The 26,471-nt window shown below is 37.0% G+C and overlaps 1 protein-coding gene across 13 annotated transcripts in view; it reads left to right on the plus strand.

The window, feature by feature from the left end:
- The window catches only part of dlg5a (discs, large homolog 5a (Drosophila)), a 72,795-nt gene extending 46,648 nt beyond the window's left edge, over positions 1–26,147 (plus strand). For 2 of the 13 annotated variants that reach the window (XM_077197103.1, XM_077197102.1), the window contains exons 18-34: positions 5,117–5,261; positions 5,796–5,920; positions 6,039–6,128; positions 7,089–7,239; positions 7,678–7,755; positions 10,627–10,789; positions 11,419–11,552; positions 11,646–11,810; positions 12,194–12,377; positions 13,980–14,128; positions 15,793–15,963; positions 16,869–17,065; positions 17,164–17,307; positions 19,483–19,610; positions 19,852–19,961; positions 23,274–23,383; positions 24,416–26,147. In XM_077197103.1, the coding sequence (XP_077053218.1) occupies positions 5,117–5,261; positions 5,796–5,920; positions 6,039–6,128; positions 7,089–7,239; positions 7,678–7,755; positions 10,627–10,789; positions 11,419–11,552; positions 11,646–11,810; positions 12,194–12,377; positions 13,980–14,128; positions 15,793–15,963; positions 16,869–17,065; positions 17,164–17,307; positions 19,483–19,610; positions 19,852–19,961; positions 23,274–23,383; positions 24,416–24,519 (2,348 nt within the window). In that variant the 3' untranslated portion in view covers positions 24,520–26,147. Of the gene's footprint in view, positions 1–5,116; positions 5,262–5,795; positions 5,921–6,038; positions 6,129–7,070; positions 7,240–7,677; positions 7,756–10,626; positions 10,790–11,418; positions 11,553–11,645; positions 11,811–12,193; positions 12,378–13,979; positions 14,129–15,792; positions 16,025–16,868; positions 17,066–17,163; positions 17,308–19,482; positions 19,611–19,851; positions 19,962–23,273; positions 23,384–24,415 lie in introns of those variants that run through there. The other 11 variants (XM_077197100.1, XM_077197099.1, XM_077197107.1 and 8 more) reach the window with 8 other exon arrangements.
- Positions 26,148–26,471: the final 324 nt, after the last annotated feature.

Raw genomic sequence — 26,471 nt, forward strand, 5'->3', positions numbered from 1 at the left:
TGCATTTCATTGTATCTCTTTAACAACATTTTCTACATGCTCTTTATCTACATTTGCTCTGTGGAGCGCAGTTCATCTTTATTCTGATCAAGGCGTCCTACAAAATTAATGTTTTACTTAATTTTATGGTAAAGTCAGTACTGAGTAATTGAATTGCTCATTTATGATAATTATGCTGAATATGTACGAACGGGCTTGTTGAACAAAGCCTATTGCTTCTCTGAGTGTTCATGTCGCCGCTTAGTATGAAAATGCAGGTCTCAACAATTTTATGCATTTGTCCTTTTTCTGATTCTTTTGTCACAGAATAAGGGCATCCTTATTTTTGATCCCTGAAATGTTTCAATTAGGTCTCATTTAATGCATTTACATACAGTATTTTCATTTTATTTTTTCATGTAAAGATGTAAAACATTTATAATATGAATTTGCTAATTATAGTAATATAATCTAGTATTTTCCACTAACTAAAATATATATTTTAATATATGATATATATTACTGTATGACTGTAGATTTTTGTAGAAACAGGACAAACCACTATGGGAGCTGCTTGATGCCTATGTCATGTGACTTTACAGTTCACATGGGGTTTGTGTGGTAATGAGGTCTATTTTTACTTGATTTGAATGTTCAAGCTTTGGCCAGAGTGGCTGCCTTCTGAGCTTCCCTGTCGTTTGCTCATCTGTCTCCAAGAGCAGCTGACTTTACTTAAAGGTGGAACTCAATTCTGAATACAAGCAAACGCCAAAGCATATTACATCAGTGTGTAATGGCTACACTTGGTGCCGCATGTAGTTAATGGCACAATTCCCAGGTTTTTTCTTATGGAAACTGTACATATTTTAGATTTATCTATTATCCAAGATAACCTATGATAAAAAAAAGTATCTGTAAGTAAAGTAAAGGGGCTGTCCCATCTTTGTTAACACATGATATACCTCATATTTAAGTGTATTAAAAATATTTAATAATTTAATATACATATTAAAAATGTAAGATTCCTTAAATTTGGACACTGAAGATGCATAACAGGAAGACAGTACAGCCAATTTGTGTAAAACTTTACTTGTTTTAAAAAAACTATATATATATATATATATATATATATATATTTATTTTTAATTTTTTTAATTTAATAGGGACAATGAACAGTCAATAACTGCCCCACAATTAGCTACAGAGCTAGATTTGGCATAAAAAATGTTTTTGTTTGGTTCTGGTTTTCGACCGACCCTGTCAATTTATGTGCGACCCAAATTTATTTTATGAGCGTGGGGAAGAAATAATACAAATTAAATAAATACACAAATAAAAAACTTTGAGGCGAACTATAATTTATGTTTTTGTACAGCACCGTATTTCTATAGCCTGTTGTCCTCTAGAAATGCTAACAAACGAGGCAGCCACGGGCGTTCACACATCGTTGTTGTCATGTAGATGGACTGGTGCGCTTGTGACGGCGCATGAGCTGAACGAGCAGAGATAGAGAGAGAGCCCCTGTCGCACGCGCACTCTCTCTGTGGAGCCAGGCGAAAGTATAGGCTTCACCATCTCAAAACTAAGCACTGTCTTGCGCTCTCTCGCTCGCACATATTAATCAAAATAAATCGCCACGATGGCAAGGTCGGAAGACTAAAGTTTCATGTGGAGCATTCTGAGATTTATTTTTTCCTGAATTACCGCTGGGTGGGAATTGTGCTAAAATACGTTGCCTTATCTTCTCTGAAAAGCGTTCCACACATTCAGCTGACATTAAACCACACTTTAAATAAACCCAAAAACTACCCAGTGATGAAATGTTTTCTGTGATGACACAAATCTTGTGGGATGTCCTAACCGCCGGGATAATCACACAACGCGCACACGTCCGATAATGCGTCCAATTCGCGAACTAATGACTCATTTGTACCGATTCGTTTTAATGAATGGTTAAAACAACTGATCTTTCCAACACTGAACTCACGAGACGTCTGAATCGGTGTATAACTAATCGGTAACACTTTACAATAAGGCAACCCCATTTGCCCCCGTGCACACATTTAAAATCAGCGTGTGTGTGTAACATGCTGGGACACACAAGGTGGTAGAGTACATGTACAGGTAGGCTATGTTATGAAAAAATAGAGTAGCTTATACATCGCTACTGTAAATTAAAATAAATAAATAAATAATAATAATTTCCTTCCTATCCCGTGCTGCCACTGAAAAAAAAGTCCCTACCGACCCATGACCTCAACTGACAACCAACCGGAACCAAACTTTTTTTTTTTTATGCCTTTCATCTACAGTACCTTGCAGGGGCGTCATGCAAGCCAAAATTCTGGGGGGGCACAATCTGAGAGGTTGCAGGAGGGGTTAGGAGGGGTCAGGGGGTTTCTCCCCTGAACATTTTTAAATTCTGGCTGCTAAACATACCATTTCAATGCAGTTTGGGAGGGACAGAAATACCTTAACGGAGCTAGCAGCAACCCTCCTCTATCTGAGGTCTAAGTTAAAGTATCTATTTTGTAAGTTTATGTAAAAGACAGGTTGATGAAAGAACTGTAAGCTCAAATTCAAAAGCTTTTGAAGTCTACTTCATAAAAGCATGTTTACACACACACTTACTGTACACTTATGCCATTGCCATTTTCTGCAGTTTTATGTTATGAGTTTAAATTGGTATGTGACCTAAGAACGATCTTACATTAAAGGTACATAAAGGTGCTGAGGTCTTACTTTGTGGTGCTCTGAAATTAAGTTATTTTAATTATAATATGTGATGAAGGACTTTGAAAGAAGTTTGACAGATTTCAGTGCTGAATAAGGTTAACACTACCCCGTTTATTTGAAAATGGTTAATATTTGACAGAAATGTAAAAAAGTAATCAAATGAAATGTAATATGTAACATTACTTTAGTAAAATCATTGAAATACTGTAGTTACACTGCTCATTATTATATTTGAAATAAGGAACTTGTAAAGAGTAATTTGAGCTAACAGAAAAGCTTGTAACTTGTACATTTAACCTTGTTGGCTTTGTATGGCAGGCAGTAACGTTGCCAACTAGTTTACGGTTAGACTAGGCTAGCTATCGATAACGTTACACTGACACAACTTAAGTTAATGCTCTGAATTCGCAGCTAATATCAAATCCATAACTTTTTGATCAAGTTAAAATTTCCAGGTCAACCACAAATAATCCCACTACCTTTTAATATCATCCGCTAACTAATTCAATGCCGATTTGTTGCTTTGCCCCCTTACCACTTCAAGACCATCTGTAAAACATTGCCAGCTCAACGTGCGAGACGAGTGAGTTGCTTGAACATACACAGCAAAGATTCTAGAGTGCTAGATTTGATATACACAGACACCATATTAGGAAAAGGGGCGGGCTGATGCTGACCGATTTATTACACATCCAGAAGAATACATTTGAGTCGTTATAGGCTCTGGCAATTATGGAACATAATAGGAATAAAGTTGTCATGAAAAAAAAATTACAAGGGAGTAAAAATCTGAGGGGGCATGTGCATTTGAATGGGCATGACGCTACTGGTACCCGGGCAGGAAAAAGTGAATCGCATGACATAGCTAAAACAAAGACTCATCTTTAATCATATTTTCAAATGTAACTTCAAATGTGCAAGAATAAAACGCTGTCTGATGTTAGTTGGTATCTTGTTCCAGTTATTAACAGCTCTTACAGAAAAAGCTGAACAACCAAAGTCAGAAGCTCCAAAGTTCTCTTTGCAATCATCTCTTGAAGAAGCTCATGTTTGTCTTGTGAGCTCAGCACACAACGAGACACATTCTTTCAAGGATGGTGGTACAAGGTTATTAACAATTGCGTACATTAAACAACAAATGTGAAATATAACAGAATTATTTAAAGTAGAATATTTTACTTTTTGTTTATATAACACTGATTATATCTATTTTGTTTAACGTAAATATTTTTAAAGCATATTTATATAAACTGTGTAAAGGTCTGAGAGAGTTTTTTTCTGCTTGTGACCATGATGTAATGCAATAAGAAAAAAAAGTTTTTCTAAGTTTAAATGTCACTGCACGGACTTTTCTTTTCTAATGTCAGGTGAGAGTCTAAAACTCAAGATATTTAAAATTTGTAATTTTGCGCCATTAACTACGACATTTGGTTGGACCTCTTCCTTCTTTTTATTTTAAAATGCATGCAGTTTTCTGAACGTTTAATATTAAGCAGCACTGAATAAGCCAGTCAGAAATGTTTTCACATTGCAAAAGATAATTTACGTGCCACCTGTTCTTTCATTTTGGCATGTATATAAATCAAAGTATCATCTGCGTACATTTGAGTATGTACATCTGGACTGGCATGTGTTAGATCATTCAAGTACAAAGTAGGGGCCCCAGGGTAGACCCCTGAGGAACACCTGTGGAACAGTCTCTTTGGGAAATGTATGTTTCAATCTGAGTGCACTGTTTCCTTGTTGTAAAATAAGAATTAATCCATTTAATTGTATTAACTCAATACAATCATGTAGGTAAAAGTATGTTATGGTTTAGCGCATTAAACACCTTAATATAGTCAGCACTGCTTTCAATCCAAAAGTTATTGAAAGTGAAAATAATCCAACAAATATTTTTCTTATCTTTAATTTAGGAGAAATATAAATTTGTGAAGTACAAACCAACATTTGGTCCCAAATTAGCTATTCTATACAGCATAATTTAGGCTAAGTTTGAAAAAACTAATTCCTATTACTTAAGTTAAATTTATATATTTTAAATTTTTATTTAATGTTTATTGTTATAGATTTTTTTTAAAGTCACAAATAAAGCTCTACATGTCCCAGATTTTGGTAATAGAGTGTCAAAAATGGCAACCTAGATTGAAAATGAATAGAACATAAAAGTGCTAAAATATAAGTCAGTGCTTGACCGGTAGTGGACGCTCAACATTTTCTGAAGTTTAAACTTATTTTACTCTTGACTCAACGGTGTGAGGAGAGCAGTAGCCACAATTATTTTAATATAAATTATTGGTTATTTGGTTGTGTTTATACTTGACTCAACGGTGTGAGGAGAGCAGTAGCCACAATTATTTTAATATAAAATATTGGTTATTTGGTTGTGTTTATACTTCAGACTCAGCACATCGAGGACTGGCCCCCTGCCCTGCGATAACAGCCGTTATGAAGAACCCTGTTTACATGGTGCGCAGTCACCGAGTTCACACTAACAACTGCCCTTCAGTCACCAGCCAGATCAATCAGCAGCACACACACCCCAGGTACCACAGTTCCCACTGAGACAACCAACACACTCACACACTGTACAGAGTCACAGAGGGAACGTGATTTCACCAAGTGGAAGATGTTGCTGGATCAACATCCTTGTTGTTCCTGGATCAACATTCCAGTCAACCAATCAGATTTGAAGGATTGGTTTACAGTTAATGTCAAGTTTATGCTTACAACCAGGGATAGGGGCTTCTACACCATTCAAATTCACCTATCATTTCCCTCTGCTATTATAGGGTTATGTTATGGTTAAAGGTTACGTTTAGGGGTAGGGATGGAGTTAGGATCAAAAGTTGTTGATCCATGAACATGTCTTGTTTGACAAAATCACAGTGACACATCTCAAGACTGCATGAATTGCATTAAAATGCAAAACTTTTTATTATGTCATACTAAGTACAAATTAGCTTTTGTAGGTCAAAAACAGGATAATAATTATATTTCTCAGGAGAATAATTGTTCCCTTTCCCCCTAAACCAGTGTTTGCTGATCTGGCCTGCTCAGTTTTCTTCTCTCCATTTTAGTCCTCAGCATCAAGGACATCTAAGTCTGGACCTGAGCCAGAAACACGTCGCAGACTACTCCGAATCGTCCCGTAGCAGCCGGGCCTCACATGGCACCAACTCCCTGCCATCCAGCGCTAGACTCGGTCAGTCTGTGTCTTTAATAATATATGTCATCTATTCCCGTCACACACTTAAACCATTGATTTTAAGTAGTGTGTGTTTAGTTTGGTCTCCTCATCTTCTCCCTTTTGTTTCCTGAAGGTTCATCAAACAACTTGCAGTATCGCACTGAAAGGATAAAGATTCCCTCCACACCGCGCTATCCTCGCTCCATACTGGGCTCAGACAGAGGTAAGCCTCCTCCCATGAATCCAGAATCTTTCAATTCATTTTACGTTCTGACTGCAGTACTAGTGTACTCCTTTCTACATACTGCACACGATAAACTTTATGCAGCAATAAATGTTTCATGTAGTTTACTAAATTTTCAGCTGACCTCTTTGCGCAAGTTAATGCCGGGTTCAGACTACACAATTATTTTGGTGATTTCTTGTTTTTATTTGGCCATTAAGCTTTAAAGAGCGTGCCATTCAAATAATTTCACAATCTTTTCTTGTTTCACGACTTCGTAGGGTCTGAGTTTTTTTGTTGAAAAAATCCCCCAAATATTTATGCTTACACTAAGGCTGCATTTATTTGATCAAATACACAGAAAAAAACAGCAATATTGTGAAATATAAAAATTTCAAAGAACTGTTTTCTATTTAAATATATTTTAAAATGCAATATATGTGACAAAAGGCGGCATTTTTAGCATTTTCAGTCTTCAGTGTCAGAAATCATTCTAATGTGCTCAAGATAGATTTCTTGTTATTTTCAGTGTTGAGTACGGTTGTGCTGTGTAATGTTTTTTTGGGAACCATGATAGCTTTTTTTTCCAGAATTTTTGATGAATAGAAAGATCAAAGGAATAGCATTTATTATAACATTATACATTTACTGTATTTAGTTAAAAAAATTACACCAAAAAGTTTTGAAACTAGTGTCTGTGAGTAATTTCTGTTTATTACTGCGTATTGTTATATTGGTACATTAACTAAATGTATGTTCTGTTTTAACTGCATTCAGCATTTTGAATCTAATACATAACACAAAGATATATTATGGAAGATTTATAAATATAAAGATTTATATTGATTATTGTCCAAAGGTGTCAAAATAGTTTCCTGTAAAAACAAGCTTTTGTCACTCTAGAACGCATGCTGATTGTTGTTCATCCATGTTGCTCATCAGGGTCCTTGTCTCATTCAGAATGCAGCAGTCCCAGTCTCATCACACCACCCCTGTCTCCTCTCAATCTCGAGACGTCCTCGTTCGCCTCCAGCCAATCTCAGAGCTCCATCTCCACCCTGCCCAGGATCTCCGTCAGCCCTGTACCCACAGGAGAGCGGAGAAAAGACAGGTACACTCCTGCTGCCTCAGTCCCTTCCTGCTGCGCACCCCCCCTCCCCCAGACCCTTCATCAGGTTGCCAAGCAACAGCTCGCTCTTATCCACGTACAGCAGCCCGCCAAGCTCAGAATCTCTTTATCTGACTCGAATAATTGGTCTTTGCATCAATATAGAATAATGTATGTTGAAGGATCATATTCATGGTTCATATCACCGTCGCTCACTGCATGAGAACTTATTTTAATTTGCACCATCATATAAAATTCTAATCGACTTTTAGCAGAAATTTGTTAACTAGGTCACTCATTCCAGTTGTTCTTATGCATTTATTATAATTTCTTTCTAAATATTTGTCTTCCTCCAGAGTCCCTTGTGTGTGTGTGTGTGTGTCTCTCTCTCTTTCACAATCTGTTTGTCTCCTTTCTTCTTTGCTCCTCTGAATCTTTCAGATCTCTGTACCGTAACAGATCCTTTCTGAGAATCCCTCTGGCTGCTAGGCCTAGGTTCTCCTCTCTCAGAAGCTTGAGGTTTGTTCCCTGCTAGTTACGCACAGGGAATGCCTGACAAACGTACTTGTTTGTTCCGAGTGGTTGGCTGTAGAAATCCTTGCTTCTCTGTGTTGTGTTGGTATACAACCCAGGCTTTGTGTTAGTGCTGCTATGATAATTAGATTTACCACATGGAAATGTCAAATTACAGAAGTAAAATGAGATGGAATGACACTTCAAACGACTGACCAATTAGTCAACTAGTTGCTCAAGCAACCCAAAGGCTGATTTTGAAAATGTGTAGTTTTGTGAGTCCCTATTTAGTAAGTTTTATTTTTAATGGTTAGTTCCCCATAAATTATAATTCTGTAATTTTTTTCACCAAACCGATAAAACTTTCATTAATCTTTGAAACACAAATAAATTTTTTCTATGAAACCTGAGATTTTTGCAACTCTATTGAGTGCAAGCATCCACAACTTGAACACATCAGAAGGTTCATAAAAATAAATCCAGATAAATCAACCATTTTAATCCAAGTCTTTGATCAATGCACATACATGTGAATTAAAAAATTTTTTTTTTTGAAAATGATCAAAAACTTTGATTAAGTCATGCAAAAACATTGGGGGGGTTTTTCACTGGTCAATTTTGAGATTTTGGGCTATTTTTCTTCAATAACATGTCTTCTTTCAGACTCCAAAATACACATTTAGGTCTTTATTTTACTACACTTTGTCTGTTTGTGTGTGTAGATTTCGCCTAAATTCATCAAAAGTTGGTGTTCTTAATCATCACGCTGATCCGCGATCGCTGTCTGCACCGTCATCACATATACCGTTAGAAAGCTCTCTCTCTCTCCTTTGTAATGCTGTCGGATCCAAATATGGTCATTTCCTGCTTATCAGCAACCAATCATGAAAGTAAAATGGGCGATTTAACACAAAGCGCAATCTTATTGGCTGATGGCAATTTATGACAACGTGATTCGTTCAGACAACGCCTACATTATATACATACATCACATATATACTATACTTTACACACTATATATACAAAACAATTACATTACACAACACATTTCAGCTTTGGTATAATATAATTACTATATAATACTAAACAAATCTGTAATTGTGGGATCCTATAGTGGTTGGAGTCCCTCAGACAGATCATATTCACCTGTGTGATGGACTGTTGATGTGTTGTTTTGAATGTTATGATCAGTGATGGATGAAGCAATAATGAGTTTTGGATGTTAAACAGTGTGATACATGGATTTTACTTAGACCTAAAGCATATTTTGTCTGTAATTCGTGGCTTTCAATAGAAATTAGTGGAATTTTGCCATAAAAATCTTTAAAGTTCGTTTTCTCAACTATTTTTTTCTCACGTTCCGAGTGACGATCTTCCACTTCTGTAGCACCTACATACACCAAACTTTACAGTAGTATTCCTAACTATATTGTGAAGGTTTGTCCAGAGGGATTTGTTGATATATCATTCTTGGCCTGATTTATATGACATTTTATGCCTAAAAATAGGGCGGAAATCAATTTTTTAAGGCTATTGGCAGTATTTTCTGATTTACAGGGTAGCAAAAGGAGATATTCATAATCCCCTCGAGTAATGTCTTTTCATTGAATATATCAACAACATGCAAAAATAATTTTGACCCTTGTTTTTCTCAATGGTCAGATTCGTCGATTCAAAATATATGCAAATTAGCACATATTTAATTAGATATAGCCTGATTAGCATATTTAAAAAAAATTACAGAAAACTTGCAATACATTTTTTTCTCCTATTCATCCGAGTAATCAACTGGTAAAGTTTCATGGTGATATCTGTAAGTTAACATTTTTACCCTATTCACCTGTAGTGTCTCGCCTTAAACCGTTGGATTGATGTTGATTACTTTTACGATTACATTTACACGAGCGCAGAATCGGGCCTGATATTGATGCTGGTTCATCCCTACAAATATATTTTTCTTTCGTGTTTCAAAGATGAACGGAAGTCAATCAGGTTTCGAATGACGTAAGGGTGATGAGTAAATGATGAAATAATTTTCATTTTAAATATCCCTTTAATAAGACTACATGGAGGGGATCAAGTTTATGAAACTGTCAACATTTTCCTTGAAGTGGAGTTTAATTGGTGTTATTGGGTAATTTTGCCTGCTGCTCCTAATTTACTTTTCTGATTAACCTGCTGAGCAAGAGATTCCTCATGAATGTTAAATCTGTACACAGCAGATTTAGCTTTTTTTTTTTTGTCTTAAGTGCTTACGGTTCTGGATTGGAGAGACATTTATGATTTGCATGTCAGTTTGGCTGCTCTCATTCCGAAAAGATCCAGATTTTCTCAATCAATCTAACACTAAAGGTGGTTTTAAAGGTGGAATTAAAGGTTTAAAGGTTATTATGTCTGACAAATCAAACTTGTCTATGATAATAGCAAGAAGGCTGTCATCACTTACAACAGCTTCAATCATTTCTTTACTCAGGGATACAGAGATTTCTTTTGAAATTATGCATACTTGTCAGGGGAAGCGTTGATATTTTGTCTGGATTTGGAACTGTAACATTAGCGCATGTTTTTACTTGTTTGGGCAGTAAATCAGTCTTTTGTACAGGCATATTTAAATATTTAGGTTAGAAGAATTAATATACAACCTTCTGGATCTTTTATTGAAGACCTGTATGCACACTCCCTCCGCTTTCTATCCTGTCTTTTTGCCCGTGTGGCAGTTAGTCCTCCAAACTTCCCCGTTCAGTAAATGTCTCTTGCTCTACATCCACCTGCATGGTTCTCCTCTGTCTACCCTGGCTAAGACCCGCAGAGCAGATTCTGTCTCAGCTGTTGATTATCTCTGATCTTGATATTCACACACTTTTATCGCTCTGGCAGGCCATACTTGGAGGAGCCACGGAATGTCATCGTGCACAAAGGGGCGGAGCCTCTCGGCATCTCCATCGTGGGTGGAGAGAATGGGGGAATCTTTGTCTCCAAGGTGACTGGGGGCAGCATCGCACACCAAGCTGGGCTGGAGTATGGAGACCAGCTACTGGAGGTTAGTATACATCAATACCTCACATCCATAACCCAGATGGGCTTTAAGAGAAAAGAATAAAGAAATTGAAAGGTTTGCCAATGACTAAAGTTTTTTTTTTTTCATTTAATGTTTTTATGGCAAATGTAAATTCATGGCCATTTTTATTTAAATACAGCCCAATTAGAGAATTCCACATATTTAAGTAGTGGTTTTTATTTATATATTTCACATGTCATATTGAGGACCATCACACCCCAGAATATAATGCATGTTTTACTTTACTTGCCATTTTATTTCATTATTTTATTTCATTTGCCATTTTATTTTATTTTATTTGCTATTTTATTGTATGGCGTTTTATTTTATGCACTACATAAAATTATCAAATTTTATTTTATTTTTATGTAATATTATGCAGTTACTTTTGTCATTAATTACCTTTATTCTTATTTTATTCTATGCAATTTTATTTGTTATCTTGTTGTATGTATTTTTTATTTTTCTTATTTTGTTGTTCAGCTAAATGATGAAAATATTAGTAAAAAAACAATGTCCTTTTTTCTTCTTCTTTTGAGATCAGTAAAGCTGCGTGTCGAATACTAATATGCATTGTTTAGCTCACATTCCTTTTGGTTTCTTTCCCTCAGTATAATGGGATAAATCTGCGCAATGCCACTGAGCAGCAAGCACGGCTCATCATTGGCCAGCAGTGTGACACCATCACGATCATGGCCCAGTACAACCCACACATGTATCAGCTCGGCAACCACTCTCGCTCCAGGTACAGCCCTTTTCCCATTCATTTTTGCTCAGGTGAATGCAGATTTCATCGCAAAAGCAGGTGTGGTTTATTCTTGGCCATGTTGTTCCATAGTTCCCGCTTGGAGCCAGTGAGCACTCAGTCCACCCCGCAGGGCAGTGGAGCCGCCACCCCAGATAACCACTCCACCATAGACACCCTGAGTGAACAGGATGAAGGCACACTCACCCCATCCTCCAAACAGACGACACCCACCACCAGCCCCAACAGCTTTATCAGGTACTGCACAAATACATACACAGGTCTTGCTGTCTACTGCCTACAAACAGTATCGTTCAAATATTTGGGGTCTGTAAGAGTACTTTTCATTTAATTGAGAAAAGTGACAGTGAAGACATTTTATAATTTTATAATGTTTCGAATAAATGCTTTTCTTTTTAACTTTCTATTCATCAAAGTATCCAGAAAAATTTGATCATGGTTTCCACAAATATAGTAAGCAGCACAACTGTTTTCAACATTGATAATAAAAAAATCAACATATTGGGTACATCTTTTCTTAAAAGGAAGCAAATACCTTTTGGACCTGCCAGGGATACACAACATGAAATCCACCGACTTTGGGTGACCAGTCTGATTCTGTATCTCTCTTGAATATTTAGAATTTCTTCAGAGAGTTCCAAGAAGGTTCCAGAGCCTCGCTTGGTAACGGTGAGGAAGACTCAGGTGGAGCTGGGCGTTCAGTTGTGCGGAGGAAACCTGCAGGGGATCTTTGTGGAGAGGCTGGAGGAGGACAGTCCTGCCAGAGGAGCAGATGGGCTCGTGCCTGGGGACATGCTACTCGAGGTAAATGGAGCAACGTCTCTGTCTGTGTAAAGCTTTTTGGGGACTACTGTGAACAGAAATGGTGAGACAGCAGTTCTTTGTAAGACAAATAAATATTTTTTTTGGGGGGTGATAGATGCTTTACAAATGGACTAATACACTTTTAGCAACAGCCCTGAGTCAACAGCCCGGAGTCATCTTAGCATTGGCACTGGTGCAGTTAGACTTTTAACTAAAGCTGAACATGTATCATTACTCTTTACTCCATGTAGTGCTGCAGTGATAATATATTTTACCCTCAACAAAAAGCCAATACGATTTTCCATTGGCTTTTGGAAAATAAGCTCTTTGACCAACAAAACTTTGGTTATGAAGATGTTTATCACGATAACTTTTATGCTTCTGACAACTCTTTTAGTCTTTGTTTAAATTTTACAAGTTGGAAAGTTTGAATATTTTGCAAGAGCGAGAGCATAAGCGCAACAAGGCTGTGATAGACCAACATCAGTGTCAGGCCGTTGTTGAGCGTCTGTCAGCTCAGTTTTTGCAGTGTGTTCTTCACCGTCAGCACAAGTCGGACCCCGTTGGCGGCTTTTTGGCTGATTGAGCATATTGAATCGGCATTGGCTGTTCAGTTCAGTGATGAAAGCACGCAAACAATGAAGTCAGAGGGCACACGTAGAAGGCTGTTCTAATTTTGTCATCTTACATGAGGTTTTTGATATGTGAATATTTTCATAACAACATGGCCATCTGGAATGAAGAAAGTGATCAACCCGATTCACATTTAAAATGGTAAGCAAGCACTTTTACGGTTTGTATATCCGCTGTCCTAGTTTCGTTTTTACTGACGAACATAGACTACTGCCACCTGCTGATGTAGACAGTTATTCCTCTCATGCACGTACCAAATGTATTTGCTAGTTTGCCATTGGCTGTAGTCTTTGCTGGGTGTTCAAGCACAATGTTTTGTCCTAAATGCACACAACGCGAGCTGAGGTTTTGGTCTGTCACAGCCTTAAAAGCGGACTAGTGTGTAGATGATTTTTCCTGTTTGGTGTGATGTTTAATGTTCCTGACAGCCTCTGTAGTCCCATTTACCACGTTTTAGCAACCACCTTTTTCAAGATACATAAAAGCTTGTAAAAAGCATGAGTGGAGTATTACTTATGTATTTTATGTTATAGAATAAAATGAAAATATTTTGAGTTTGTGTAATGTCATTCTATTTGCTATAGGGTTCATTCCAGCCTCATCCACTGACTGTATTGTTTTCCTCTAATTCAGATGTCAGTGTGATGCATTCCTAACTATTGTTTTTATTGATCACTTCTTTGCATTCTCATATATTGTGAGAAATTGGTAATATCCCATTCTTGGCATGGACATATTTAGACCTGTGTCTGGCATATTATTACACACTTATTTGCTTTACTAAGACAAAGCAAAGTCATCTTGTTTCTCTACATGTTATATTAGTTCTGAAATGGAAATCGATCAGGAAACGTTAAAATTGATGCATGCATGTATTTTTGACAAAGTATACAGTTATATTTTTGACATGAAATTGGATATTTAAACAAAATGTGATTACACCCTTTCTATCATTCTTTGTTCATCCAGTATGGCTCAGTTAATATGAAGAATAAGACGGTGGAGGAGGCGTATCTGGAAATGCTGAAGCCTGTGGAAACAGTGACTTTCAGAGTCCAGAATCGTCTGGATGAGTTCAAACTGGTGAAAGACACTCCTGGAGATGGATTCTATATCAGGTAGTAAAAAAAAGTTCAATATCACTTCAAAAGTAAGAGCTCCAACCCATGTCAGTGTGCAAATTGAACAAAGAAAAAAAGTCTGTTAACTGACCTGAACTTTAAAGGGGACTCAACCCTCTTTTTAGTTGTGATATAGTGTCTATATTACATTCAGACTGGTGTTTTAAGAAGCCAAACAAATTATTTTTCTTATTCCTATGACAGTAATAGATATATATTTAAAATAAATGCACTGTAGAATAGACGAAAATGAATATTTCATAAGTATATTATTTTACTTTACGCTACAGTAGGGAAATTACAATACTTTTGTCCTAAATTTCTACACTTGCAAGAGATAAACCCGTGAGCTTTTATTTGGATGGAAACTGCAGTTGAGCTGTTATTTTGGCAGAAAGCTACTGTTTCTGTGAAAACAGGTTTACAAACATGTCTCATTACAAATCTAGTGAAATGCTGTAATCATCTTCCAAGTGATGAGAAACTATGCTAATGTGAAAATAATGCAGAACTGGTGCCCTCTATGTTCCCAAATGCACGGTTAACTCACAAAACATGCGGAGAGGGAGTTTACTGCGTTCATTGGAGTTCACTACATTGTGAACTGAGCCGTTCTGAAACGCAGAAGACACCGGATCAGGAGCTGATCGCGTGATCGATATGATTAGTGCGCTATTCTCTTTGAAACACACAGTGTAAACAGACTATATATTTATTTAATTCACAATCTTTTTCAATTTGAAAAGGGCACAAAGCCATATCGATTTTAGTTCATTTTACAGATACTTTACCAAAGCAATGGTGCAAAACAGTGTTGGAGACATTTTATGTTATGAGAAGTTTTAAAATATATTCGGTTCATTGTGAAACTGTGGCGGCACAGATTAGACTATGGTGGGATGCAAGAGTTTAGGTAATTAATGGGAAACACTAAGGTACAGCATGATCTCAACAGTCATTCTCACACAACAGTGCGCATCTGCCATTGATACATCACCATACATGGCCACTTACCATTTCCCTATAACCAAATGCCAGTGTTTGAGCCTTGTGCATGCTGCTCTAAATATAGATATGGGAAAAAACTGCAGCAACGGGAATCTTTTAATCTCTTTAATTATGTTTAAGATGGAGGGTGAGATATTGTATCTGGCGGTGAAGATTATATCACCAAATCTCAATCATTTGTGTTCTATAATAGTAGCCGTGGTAATTAGACGGTTCGAGACAGAGATGCATTGTGTCTGCGCGGTGGAAAAAGAATAATGGAAGAGGGCTGTTCAGAAATAGCCGTGTTTGTCTTTGCAAATGAAATTCTGTGGCCCGCAGCTGTTGCAGGCGCTTTTTCTGCATGTGCTCCCATGATGTCACCCGCAGTAAATAATCTTTGTCAATCCGCATGTCATGAATGAGCAAGAATGAAGAGTTATGGTTGACTGCTAAAAGCCACTTCGTGCTACTCCCAGGAATGAAGGATCGGTTCTGTCCAGACCTCTTCCTGAATTTTTCATTCGTTCTTTCCTTCCCTTATTTTCCTTTGTCTCCTGCACCCTTTTCATTTGTCTCGTATTACCTAATCCTTGCAGATGCCGCACCGCAGTCTTTGCCTCATGTATAATGCTGTCACTTGTTGAATTATTTATTTCCTCTCTCTCTTGCAGAGCACTTTATGACCGAGTGGCTGAGACTGAGCTTGACCTCTCTTTTAAGAAAGATGACATCCTCTATGTGGATGACACACTACCAAATGGCAACTTTGGCACCTGGATGGCCTGGCAACTTGATGAAAATGCACAAAAAATTCAAAGAGGGCAGATCCCTAGCAAATATATGTGAGTCCCATCCTTAGACTCAATCAAATGATGGTGTCTTATAAAGGATGAATCAGGCACGGTTAGTCTAATTTAAATATCTAAAAAAGTCAAAAAGCGTCACAGTCTTTTGTTTTGTTGAATCAAGAAGTTAATAGTTAGATTGTTCAGAAGTTGTTCATGTGACACTGAAGACTGGAGTAATGATGCTGGATTACAGGAATAAACGATTAAGTACATTAAAATAGAAACAAGTTTAATTTGATAACACTTTACTTAGTCTTTATGTATAATGCATTATTGAGGTATTCATAATGTATGATATAAAGCATTAAATATTTACATAAATAATTGTAATCAAATTTAAAATGCATTATAATATACAATTATTCATGAGACCATACAATGCATTATAAGGTGCATTACAAGGCATATTTAAAGCTTTAAAAATACTTTTATAATGCATTATACATAAAGGCTTTACGTAAAGTGTTATGTTATGTATATCCCATTTGGTCATTATTTGGCCATTTTATTATTATTAATTTTAAGATATTAACCTTTCCCACTTGGCTGATTACATTTTGTTTTTAAATATATTATTTTAGATTTTTTTTAATGCTATAATCATATCATTTTATATTTTATTTTTCTACATGGATATTATAAATAATAGTAATTGGTAGAAATTGATTAATGCTAGTGTTTAATTTCAGCAATTTTGAATGCATATAATTCACTGTCATTATAATGTATTATGTACACTTACTAGCTCTCTAGATGTTTCTAAATTTTATAATGATTTAATTCAACCTCTAGTTAAAAGCAGCGTAATGCAACTGAATCCATGTGTAACGAACTGAATCCAAATGTACAGAAGACTGCAGAAAGGCAGTGGTGTAACCTGAACTTATGTTCTGGTGCAGGATGGACCAGGAGTTCTACAGCAGACACAGTATGACTGAACTGAAGGACGAAACGGGCTCCAGTAAAACCATCTCCGCAGCCGCACGCAGATCCTTCTTCCGCAGAAAACAGAAGCACAAACGCAGCAGCTCCAAAGATGGGAAAGACGTTGTAGCCTTGGACGCGATCAGCACAGACTCTATTCCATTCTTAGAGGGTGAGACTCTCCAGTATCCCATAATGCAGTGCAGCTGAACTGAGCATTTTGATGAGACTGATGTTGATTCTGATTTGTTTTTTGGGGGGTGTGCTCAGACTGTGTGAGCCTGGCCTATCAGAGAGTGCAGAAGATTGACTGCGTGTCTCCCAGACCAGTGCTGATCCTCGGCCCGCTGGTGGATCCAGTTAAAGACATGCTGGTCAAGGAATCTCCAGGGAAATTCAGCAGATGTGTGCTTGGTACATGTCTATTAGTTTTTAACTTTAATGTGAATGCTGTTAAAATGATCTTTGTAATTATATAATACGTGTAAATATTTATACATTTATGGTATTGATATTCATCAGTACTGGTTGACAATAATTGCATCTGACTGATGCCACCCTTAAAATCTTAAAATACACATATCCTCATAACATTTTCTGAGAATGAGAGAAAATAACTTGAGCTGTTTCAGGAATTTTAGTTGACCAAATGTCTTCTACTGTTTGTTATAACTTTAAAGATAAACTGTACATTAACTCTCCAAGCAAATTTTCCAATTTCCTTAAGCAAAAAATTTGTATGAGATTACTCTATTTCTCTGCGTTGTCATTTATAAACAACAGCTCTGTCAAATGCTCCAATAATAATTGTGGAAAAAGTACCTGTACTATGTCAGATTGTTTTGATTGAATAGTTAATGCTCACTTAATTGAAAAATACTTAAAGGAATAGTTCACCCAAAAACGAATATTCTGTCATTAATTATTCACCTTCATGTCGTTCCAAACCTGTAAGACTTTTGTTCATCTTCGGAACACAAATGAAGATCTTTTTGATGAAATCTGAGAGCTTTCTGTCCCTCCATTGATAATCCACGCAACTACCAGCAAACATATAATCAGAAGCTCAACCGAACTTGCTTGCCACGCGAGAACAAACATAACCTCAAACGTGCTGCATAACACGAGAACAAACCTCATTGGGTCTTGCAGAAGCCCATACGTGCTGCGTAACACGAGAACAAACCTCATTGGTTCTTGCAGAAGCTCAAACGTGCTGCGTAACACGAGAACAAACCTCATTGGTTCTTGCGGAAGCTCTAACGTGCTGCGTAACACAAGAACAAACCTCATTGGTTCTTGCAGAAGCTCAAACGTGCTGCGTAACACGAGAACAAACCTCATTGGTTCTTGCAGAAGCTCAAATGTGCTGCGCAACACGAGAATGAACCTCATTGGTTCTTGCAGAAGCTCAAACGTGCTGCGTAACATAAACAAACCTTATTGGTTCTTGCAGAAGCTCAAACGTGCTGCTTAACAATAGAATTAACCTCATTGGTTCTTGCAGAAGCTCAAACGTGCTGCGTAACACGAGAATGAACCTCATTGGTTCTTGCAGAAGCTCAAACGTGCTGCGTAACACAAGAACAAACCTCATTGGTTCTTGCAGAAGCTCAAACGTGCTGCTTAACAATAGAATTAACCTCATTGGTTCTTGCAGAAGCTCAAACGTGCTGCGTAACACGAGAACAAACCTCATTTGTTCTTGCAGAAGCTCAAACGTGCTGCGTAACATGAGAATGAACCTCATTGGTTCTTACAGAAGCTCAAACGTGCTGCGTAACACGAGAACAAACCTCATTGGTTCTTGCAGAAGCTCAAATGTGCTGCGTAGCACAAGAACAAACCTAAATGGTTCTTGCAGTAGCTCAAACGTGCTGCTTAACAATAGAATTAACCTCATTGGTTCATGCAGAAGCTCAAGCGTGCTGCTTAACACGAGAATGAACCTCATTGGTTCTTGCAGAAACTCAAACGTGCTGCGTAACACGAGAACAAACCTCATTGGTTCTTGCAGAAGCTCAAACGTGCTGCGTAACATGAGAACAAACCTCATTGGTCAAACGTGCTGCGTAACACGAGAATGAACATCACTGGTTCTTGCAGAAGCTCAAACGTGCTACATAACACGCGAATGAACTTTTTGAAGCATCAAAGTGGTAGATGCGTAGCTGTCAACGGAGGGACAGAAAGCTCTCAGATTTCATTAAAAATATCTTAATTTGTGTTCAGATGAACGAAAGTTTACAGGTTTGGAACGACATCAGAATGAGCAATTAATGACAGAACTTTCATTTTTGGGTGAAAAAACCCTTTGAGAGTAAAATCAATTTTTTTGGATAAATTTGTAATATTATAACTATATAAAGGAGTATGTTCAGTTGCATAAGTTTTTTCTGTTGTATCAAAATGTATCCCTAGATACAGAAAATTTCACTGGTATTACTATTTAATAGTTTTGGTATCATGAAAGTGGTAGTATTAATGGAGTATACTGTCAGTGTCAGTAATGGATAAATGTCATTGGTGCAGCCTTAATCATGCTGTTGAATATGAGTGAGCTGACCTTTGTTTGTTCTGCTCATCCAGAGGTGATGAAGGCTTCTCAGCAGGCCATCGAGCGCGGGGTGAAAGACTTTCTTTTCATTGACTACAAGCGGAGGAGTGGCCATTTTGATGTGACTACTGTTGCCTCGATCAAGGAGATCACAGAAAAGGTTTGTCCACATTTCTGTTGACTACATCTCAGTCAATTTGTTTGTAATGTTAAATTGAAATAATACCACCACAATCTGATAAATACGTAGATTCATATCAAGAGATGAGGTTGATGTTATTTGGTTGTTCTTGCAGGATTGCTGTCAGTGACTGTAAGCTTGTTTCTGTTTGCAGTCACTCATGCTGTGTGTGTGTAACATGACTCAGACCTGTTCTGTGCTGTGTCGTTCTCTCTCGTAGGACTGTCACTGTTTGCTTGACATTGCACCTCACGCTATCGAACGGCTTCACAGCGTTCACATTTACCCAATCGTCATTTTCATTCGCTACAAAAACGCAAAGCAGATAAAGTAAGTGTCCACATCCCTCTTCACACGTACTTCTCGTAATAAAATGCAGTGAGTACGAATATTTTAGCGAGTTAAAGAGCCAGCTGAGCTCTTGGGTGTCCTTGCAGACCCTTCCAAAAAAACACACAGTCTCTGTTTAAGGCCCTCCTGGCACATTTTTACACCAAGAAGTTCCTGTGCGCTCTCTCCCTCAGGGCCCCAGAGACATTTGGGAAATGGAAAGCAGTTTTACTGTGTAGGCTGCATTTGACTTGGAAGAACTGCTGTTAAATGGATGAATATCTTGGCTCACTTCTACCATAATGTTACACAGAAATAGGACAAGATATATGACAGTGTATGCAGCCACTTCACTTTTTCTGTCTGTCTCTCTCCTTCGCTTATGCTCAAGGTTGTCCTCTGAAGACTGCTTTGTGAGATCCCCGGCCCGGTTTATCATACAGGCAAAATTAAAGCCGACTCTAGACCCTTAATATGCATATCACAGGTTCGCAGCATACTGTACTGATAGCTCTCTAGGGGTGTGAGACTTAAAAGAACAATAAATCCCTGCTTTATTCTCCTGATAGTGCTGCATAACTGTGCCTTAAGGTCTTTTCAGCGCTTCTGTGCAAAGTTGTCAGAGCGCTAATAGTGCAAAGTCGTCCCAACAGAGGTTTTTTAAATTGGTGATTTCCCAGAAGGATTAGAAAAGGAAGCCTGTACTCGATCACTATGGGGATTAATGCAGGGCGTCTTTGACCTGCCGACTAACACCTACTTAATATAAAGGCAGCCCGAGTTAATCAGTCCTGCACTTATTAATACTCAAGATCGTGACATTACGTCATGTACAATGACTTAAGAGGCTCTTGCTTTTCTTGAAACTCAAAGACTTTCTATGAAAACTCACACATATTCCTTCATTTTATACTGGCATAGAATCATGGCAAATATCATGAATAATTAAACATTAATGTGTTTTTTAATGAAATTCCCCCATGCTAAAACTTTTCAAAACCTAAAAAATACCACACAGAGACTTAATAAGTGTGTGTGTGTGTGTGTGTGTGTGTGTGTGTGTGTGTGTGTGTGTGTATATGTGTGTATATATATATACATATATATATATAATATATATACATATACATATATATACTCGCCTAAAGGATTATTAGGAACACCTGTTCAATTTCTCATTAATGCAATTATCTAATCAACCAATCACATGGCCGTTGCTTCACAGCATTTAGCGGTGTGGTCCTGGTCAAGACAATCTCCTGAACTCCAAACTGAATGTCAGAATGGGAAAGAAAGGTGATTTAAGCAATTTTGAGCGTGGCATGGTTGTTGGTGCCAGACGGGCCGGTCTGAGTATTTCATAATCTGCTCAGTTACTGGGATTTTCACGCACAACCATTTCTAGGGTTTACAAAGAATGGTGTGAAAAGGGAAAAACATCTAGTAGCCTATGCAGCAGTCCTGTGGGCGAAAATGCCTTGTTGATGCTAGAGGTCAGAGGAGAATGGGCAGACTGATTTCAAGCTGATAGAAGACCAACTCGTTACAACCGAGGTATGCAGCAAAGCATTTGTGAAGCCACAACACGCACATTCTTGAGGCGGATGGGCTACAACAGCAGAATACCCCACCGGGTACCACTCATCTCCACTACAAATAGGAAAAAGAGGCTACAATTTGCAAGAGCTCACCAAATTTGGACAATTGAAGACTGGAAAAATGTTGCCTGGTCTGATGAGTCTCGATTTCTGTTGAGACATTCAGATGGTAGAGTCAGAATTTGGCGTAAAAAGAATGAGAACATGGATCCATCATGCTTTGTTACCACTGTGCAGGCTGGTGGTGGCGGTGTAATGGTGTGGGGGATGTTTTCTTGGCACACTTTAGGCCCCTTGGTGCCAATTGGGAATCGTCTAAATGCCACGGCCTACCTGAGCATTGTTTCTGACCATGTCCATCCCTTTATGGTCACCATGTACCCATCCTCTGATGGCTACTTCCAGCAGGATAATGCACCATGTCACAAAGCTCGAATCATTTCAAATTGGTTTCTTGAACATGACAATGAGTTCACTGTACTAAAATGGCCCCCACAGTCACCAGATCTGAACCCAATAGAGCATCTTTGGGATGTGGTGGAACGGGGGCTTTGTGCCCTGGATGTGCATCCCACAAATCTCCATCAACTGTAAGATGCTATCCTATCAATATGGGCCAACAACTTTCAACACCTTGTTGAATCAATGCCACGTAGAATTAAGGCAGTTCTGAAGGCGAAAGGGGGTCAAACACAGTATTAGTATGGTGTTCCTAATAATCCTTTAGGTGAGTTTGTGTGTGTGTGTATATATATATATATATATATATATATATATATATATATATATATATATATATATATATATATATATATATATATATATATATATATATATATTTATTTATTTTTTAGATTTTGTAAGCATATTGCGTAGTTGTGCTTGTAGTCAATTGTTTTATTTGTGATAACTTAATGAAACATGGCAAATTGTGCATCAAAAAACATAATTTTTAACCAGGCTGTCATACAAAAGAAATTTTGAACATATGCAAAAAAAGAGAACCAACGAAATCTTAATAACTGATTATGTTGTATTCAATGTGTGCTCTTCCTGTGAACGTTTTGTTTTTCTATACACTTTTTTTTGCATAGTAAAATAACATATAATTTTTTTTTTGATAATTTAATTGAACTTGTAGGGTGATTCTTTATTTTAAAAGGGACAATGCACATTAATTAACATGAGCACTTAAGGCTACCAAATTTTCAAACTAATTTTCGTCCCCCAGACATCACTTTTGGCCACTATATTTAACCTTATACTATATAATAACTATATTTTATTTATTTTCTGTTTTATTTATATTTATTTTTAGCTATATTTGCTATCCCTAACACACTCACAGACAGTTTTTTTAAACTAGAAAACTATTTTGTTTTATCTTACTTTATTTTACCTTTATTGCCCATCTCTAACACACACAGACGAGATGACACCTGTCACAGCAGTGTGTGTACGTGTTTGGTGTTTAGTTGTTTTGCCCTGCAGGAATCTACTTCTCTAGGGAGCTGCACACTTTTACTGAGTCTTAGTGATAAACCGCTGATATATTCATTTTACACGTGTTTTTATTATATACAATCACCTGTTAAAAATGTTGCTGCTTAAACCATGTTTGTCTCAAAAGAACAATGTCATTGTGCCAGTTTAATCTTGTATTGTCAATGTCATTGTGTGAAGTGTGAATGACTGTTTCTGTTTCCCTGTGTAGAGAGCAAAAAGATCCGGTTTATCTGCGGGATAAAGTCTCTCAAAAACATTCCAAGGAGCAGTTTGAGGTTGCACAGAAGATAGAGCAGGAGTATAGCAAATTTTTCACAGGTTTGTTTGAGTTTTGCTTTGTTTTGTTTTTACATTAAACAAATAGTAATATATAGAATACTTGCAGTAGAATAAATTATGTTAACTTAATATATATATATATATATATATATATATATATATATATATATATATATATATATATATATATATATATATATTACTTAGACAATATTACTAATATAATGTAAGTTAACATAATTTATTCTAATGCAAGTATTCTATTCAACACTATTATTTTTATTTGAAAGAAAGGAAAAAAGAATCTGCATATACACTACTGTTCACAAGTTTGGGGTCTGTAATATTTTTTGGGAAAATGTAACATTTTATTTATCAAAAATGCATTCAGTTGTTTAAAAGGAATTCACATTGTTGCAAAAAAATTCTGCGTCTGTATTCTGAATTTCTGTTAAATTCTGTTCTTTTGAACATTCTATTCATCAGAGTCCAGAAAAAAAAAATCGGTTTCCACAAAAAATATTAAGCAGAAAAAAAGGTGGCAATAACTGACTGAGCTAATAGTAATATAAGAAGAAATGTTTCTTTAAGTAGCAAATCAGCATCTTAGAATGGCGCATTTTATTTTAAAATGTATTCAAATAGAAAAGTTATTTTACTGTTTTTTTATCACATAAAAAATAGCTTTGGTAATCATAAGGGATTTTAAAAAAATAAAACATTTAATAAAAACCGTTCCAACCCCAAACTTTTAAATGGCAGTGTAGTTTTGTGAAAAACAAATGGAATTTTGTTATTTTCAGTTGCGCGGTGAACTTTCAGGACAATACAAAGGCCAGTTAATTAATGCTGTTGTCTTTATAATATTACTCAGTATCTTTCTCATAAGTATAAAATGGGTTTTACATCACCTTTTTTATTTTATGGATTGGGTCCCATAATCCAGTTGAGCTTTTTTATATTTTTATAATGTGGGTAATATTAATAATAGCTAATGATAAGTCCACATATTTGACTGGTATTGTAAAAAAACAAACCAATGAATCGCTGTTTTTGTATGTTTCCTGGCAGGTATCGTTCAAGGAGGCACCTTCCCTTACATTTGCACTCAGATCGTGACTATTGTGGATCAGGAACAGAGCAAAGTTCTGTGGACGCCGCTAGGCTCTCTGTAGGGCTCTGAGACTTACAAACACTAGACTTTATACACAACACACTCAAAGGTACACTAACGTTACGAGCGTCATGTTGAAATAGTGTTTTTTATTTTTAGTGTCTATTCATTTTTGTTATGTTATTAATTGTAACTCTTATTTGTGTGTGTGTGTGTGTGTGTGTGTGTGTGTGTGTGTGTGTGTGTGTGTGTGTGTGTGTGTGTGTGTGTGTGTGTGTGTGTGTGTGTGTGTGTGTGTGTGTTCGTGTGTTCACGCTCAGAAGCAGGATGATAGCACTGAATTATTTGTTTCTTTCCTTTGGTCTTCCTGACAGACATGTAAAGTTTTAGCAATGCTGCATTTAAGACATTCGTTTACAGAGCAATCAGTCAGTGAATACCCCCCACCCCCTCACCCCCCAGCCGCCCATACGCATCCCTTTACCAAAACGTATGCGCGACACCCTCCCACGTCCCACATATCAGCTCAAGGACTGAATCCTCGTCTTGTGCTTTAAGAGTCATTTGTGGCCAAGTTTGTTGTGTAGCTTTGAGTGAGCGTTGCTTTGAATCGTAGTGCTTATCTATCAAGCTGAGACAGACAGCAGCTATGCGGTTTCTACGGGCCAAATGGAAGTGCCTTTGGAGATCTACAGAGCGTACGACAATGGCATGAGGTGAAAGCCTGGTATTTAAACAGTAAAACTTCTCAGATTGCACTCCAGGGCTAGACAGACCACTGTGTACTATGAGATCTCGGAGCATTCTCATAGCAGAGCTTATATTTAAAGAGAATATCCCACGTAACACTTACACGTATGCGTATGTATGCAATTTAACGAAATATATAGAAATATATTTACTGTATTTTTACTAGGCTATAGGCCTAGGGGAGTGTGACGGAGCGGTCACGTCTTAGCAAATATTAGCATGTTGGCGTGTGTGCGAGAGAGTGAATGCAAATGTTTCTGTTTGCGCATGTTTGTCAGTCACTTTTATATGTACTACACACTAAAAATAAACATCACAGAAAGAAAGGTTCCAGTGTAAACCTGAAATTGTTTTCTTAAATCTGTTTAAATGTTAGTGGCTTTTCATTGCTATTTAAATTTTTTTATATTTTATTCAAGAGGCATGTTATGTCTCATGCAGACCAGTAGCCCCATTAATGTTGTGCCAAAAACATGTAATTTTTCTTTTGTTTTTCTGTTTTGCACTTCCAATGTTCTGAATCCTAAACAAATGACTGTTCGTAGGTTTCCAGTAGAATGGAAATAGGTACTATAATTTTTACTGTATAATAATATTCATGTGTATCACTCCTGATTCCATACATTTCATTAACTGCCTTTTTTAAAGAAAAAGCGAAACACTGCATAAAAAGGGATTTCTTATTGCACAGTTTTCTTTTCGAAGCAAGATATCAGTCCATTGGGTTGAAATTAGGCATTTTGTCAAAGTGAATCTAATGTCTAACTATTTTTCTGAATAGCTAGCGTATGGTTTTACAGAAGGGATTCATCACCACAGAGTATTTAGAACGATTAGAACACAGGTACTGTTTCCATCTGTATTTCTTTTATTCTAAAAGAATGTGATTTGTATGAAAACATCATTAATGGGAGAATAAAAGTTGTTTTCTGTACCACACAATATGATTAAATGAATGAAGATGGTGTGTGTTTGATTGAATGGCGTGTTCATCTGACTGCCGGCTGAGATCTCCATCATATTAAGGGTGTTATACAGCGCCGGCAGATTGACATGTGTTGTAATTAAGTATGGAGCTGTCTTATTTGTTGATCCTCCTTGAAGCTGATGCACTGCGTCTAACCATTGGGAAGATGTGGTGTTAATTACTGGAACTAAGGTGAGCTCTCAAACAATACCTGCGTCTGTAAAGCTGTCAGCTGTAGTTTGGGGTGGAAGAATTGCTGGTAAACCTGATTCTGTATGGTGTGATGTGACACTGAC

This window comes from Siphateles boraxobius, unplaced genomic scaffold (genome assembly GCF_051911475.1).
Source record: "Siphateles boraxobius isolate OS27281-9 unplaced genomic scaffold, OSU_SipBor_1 37, whole genome shotgun sequence".
Taxonomy (NCBI): domain Eukaryota; kingdom Metazoa; phylum Chordata; class Actinopteri; order Cypriniformes; family Leuciscidae; genus Siphateles; species Siphateles boraxobius.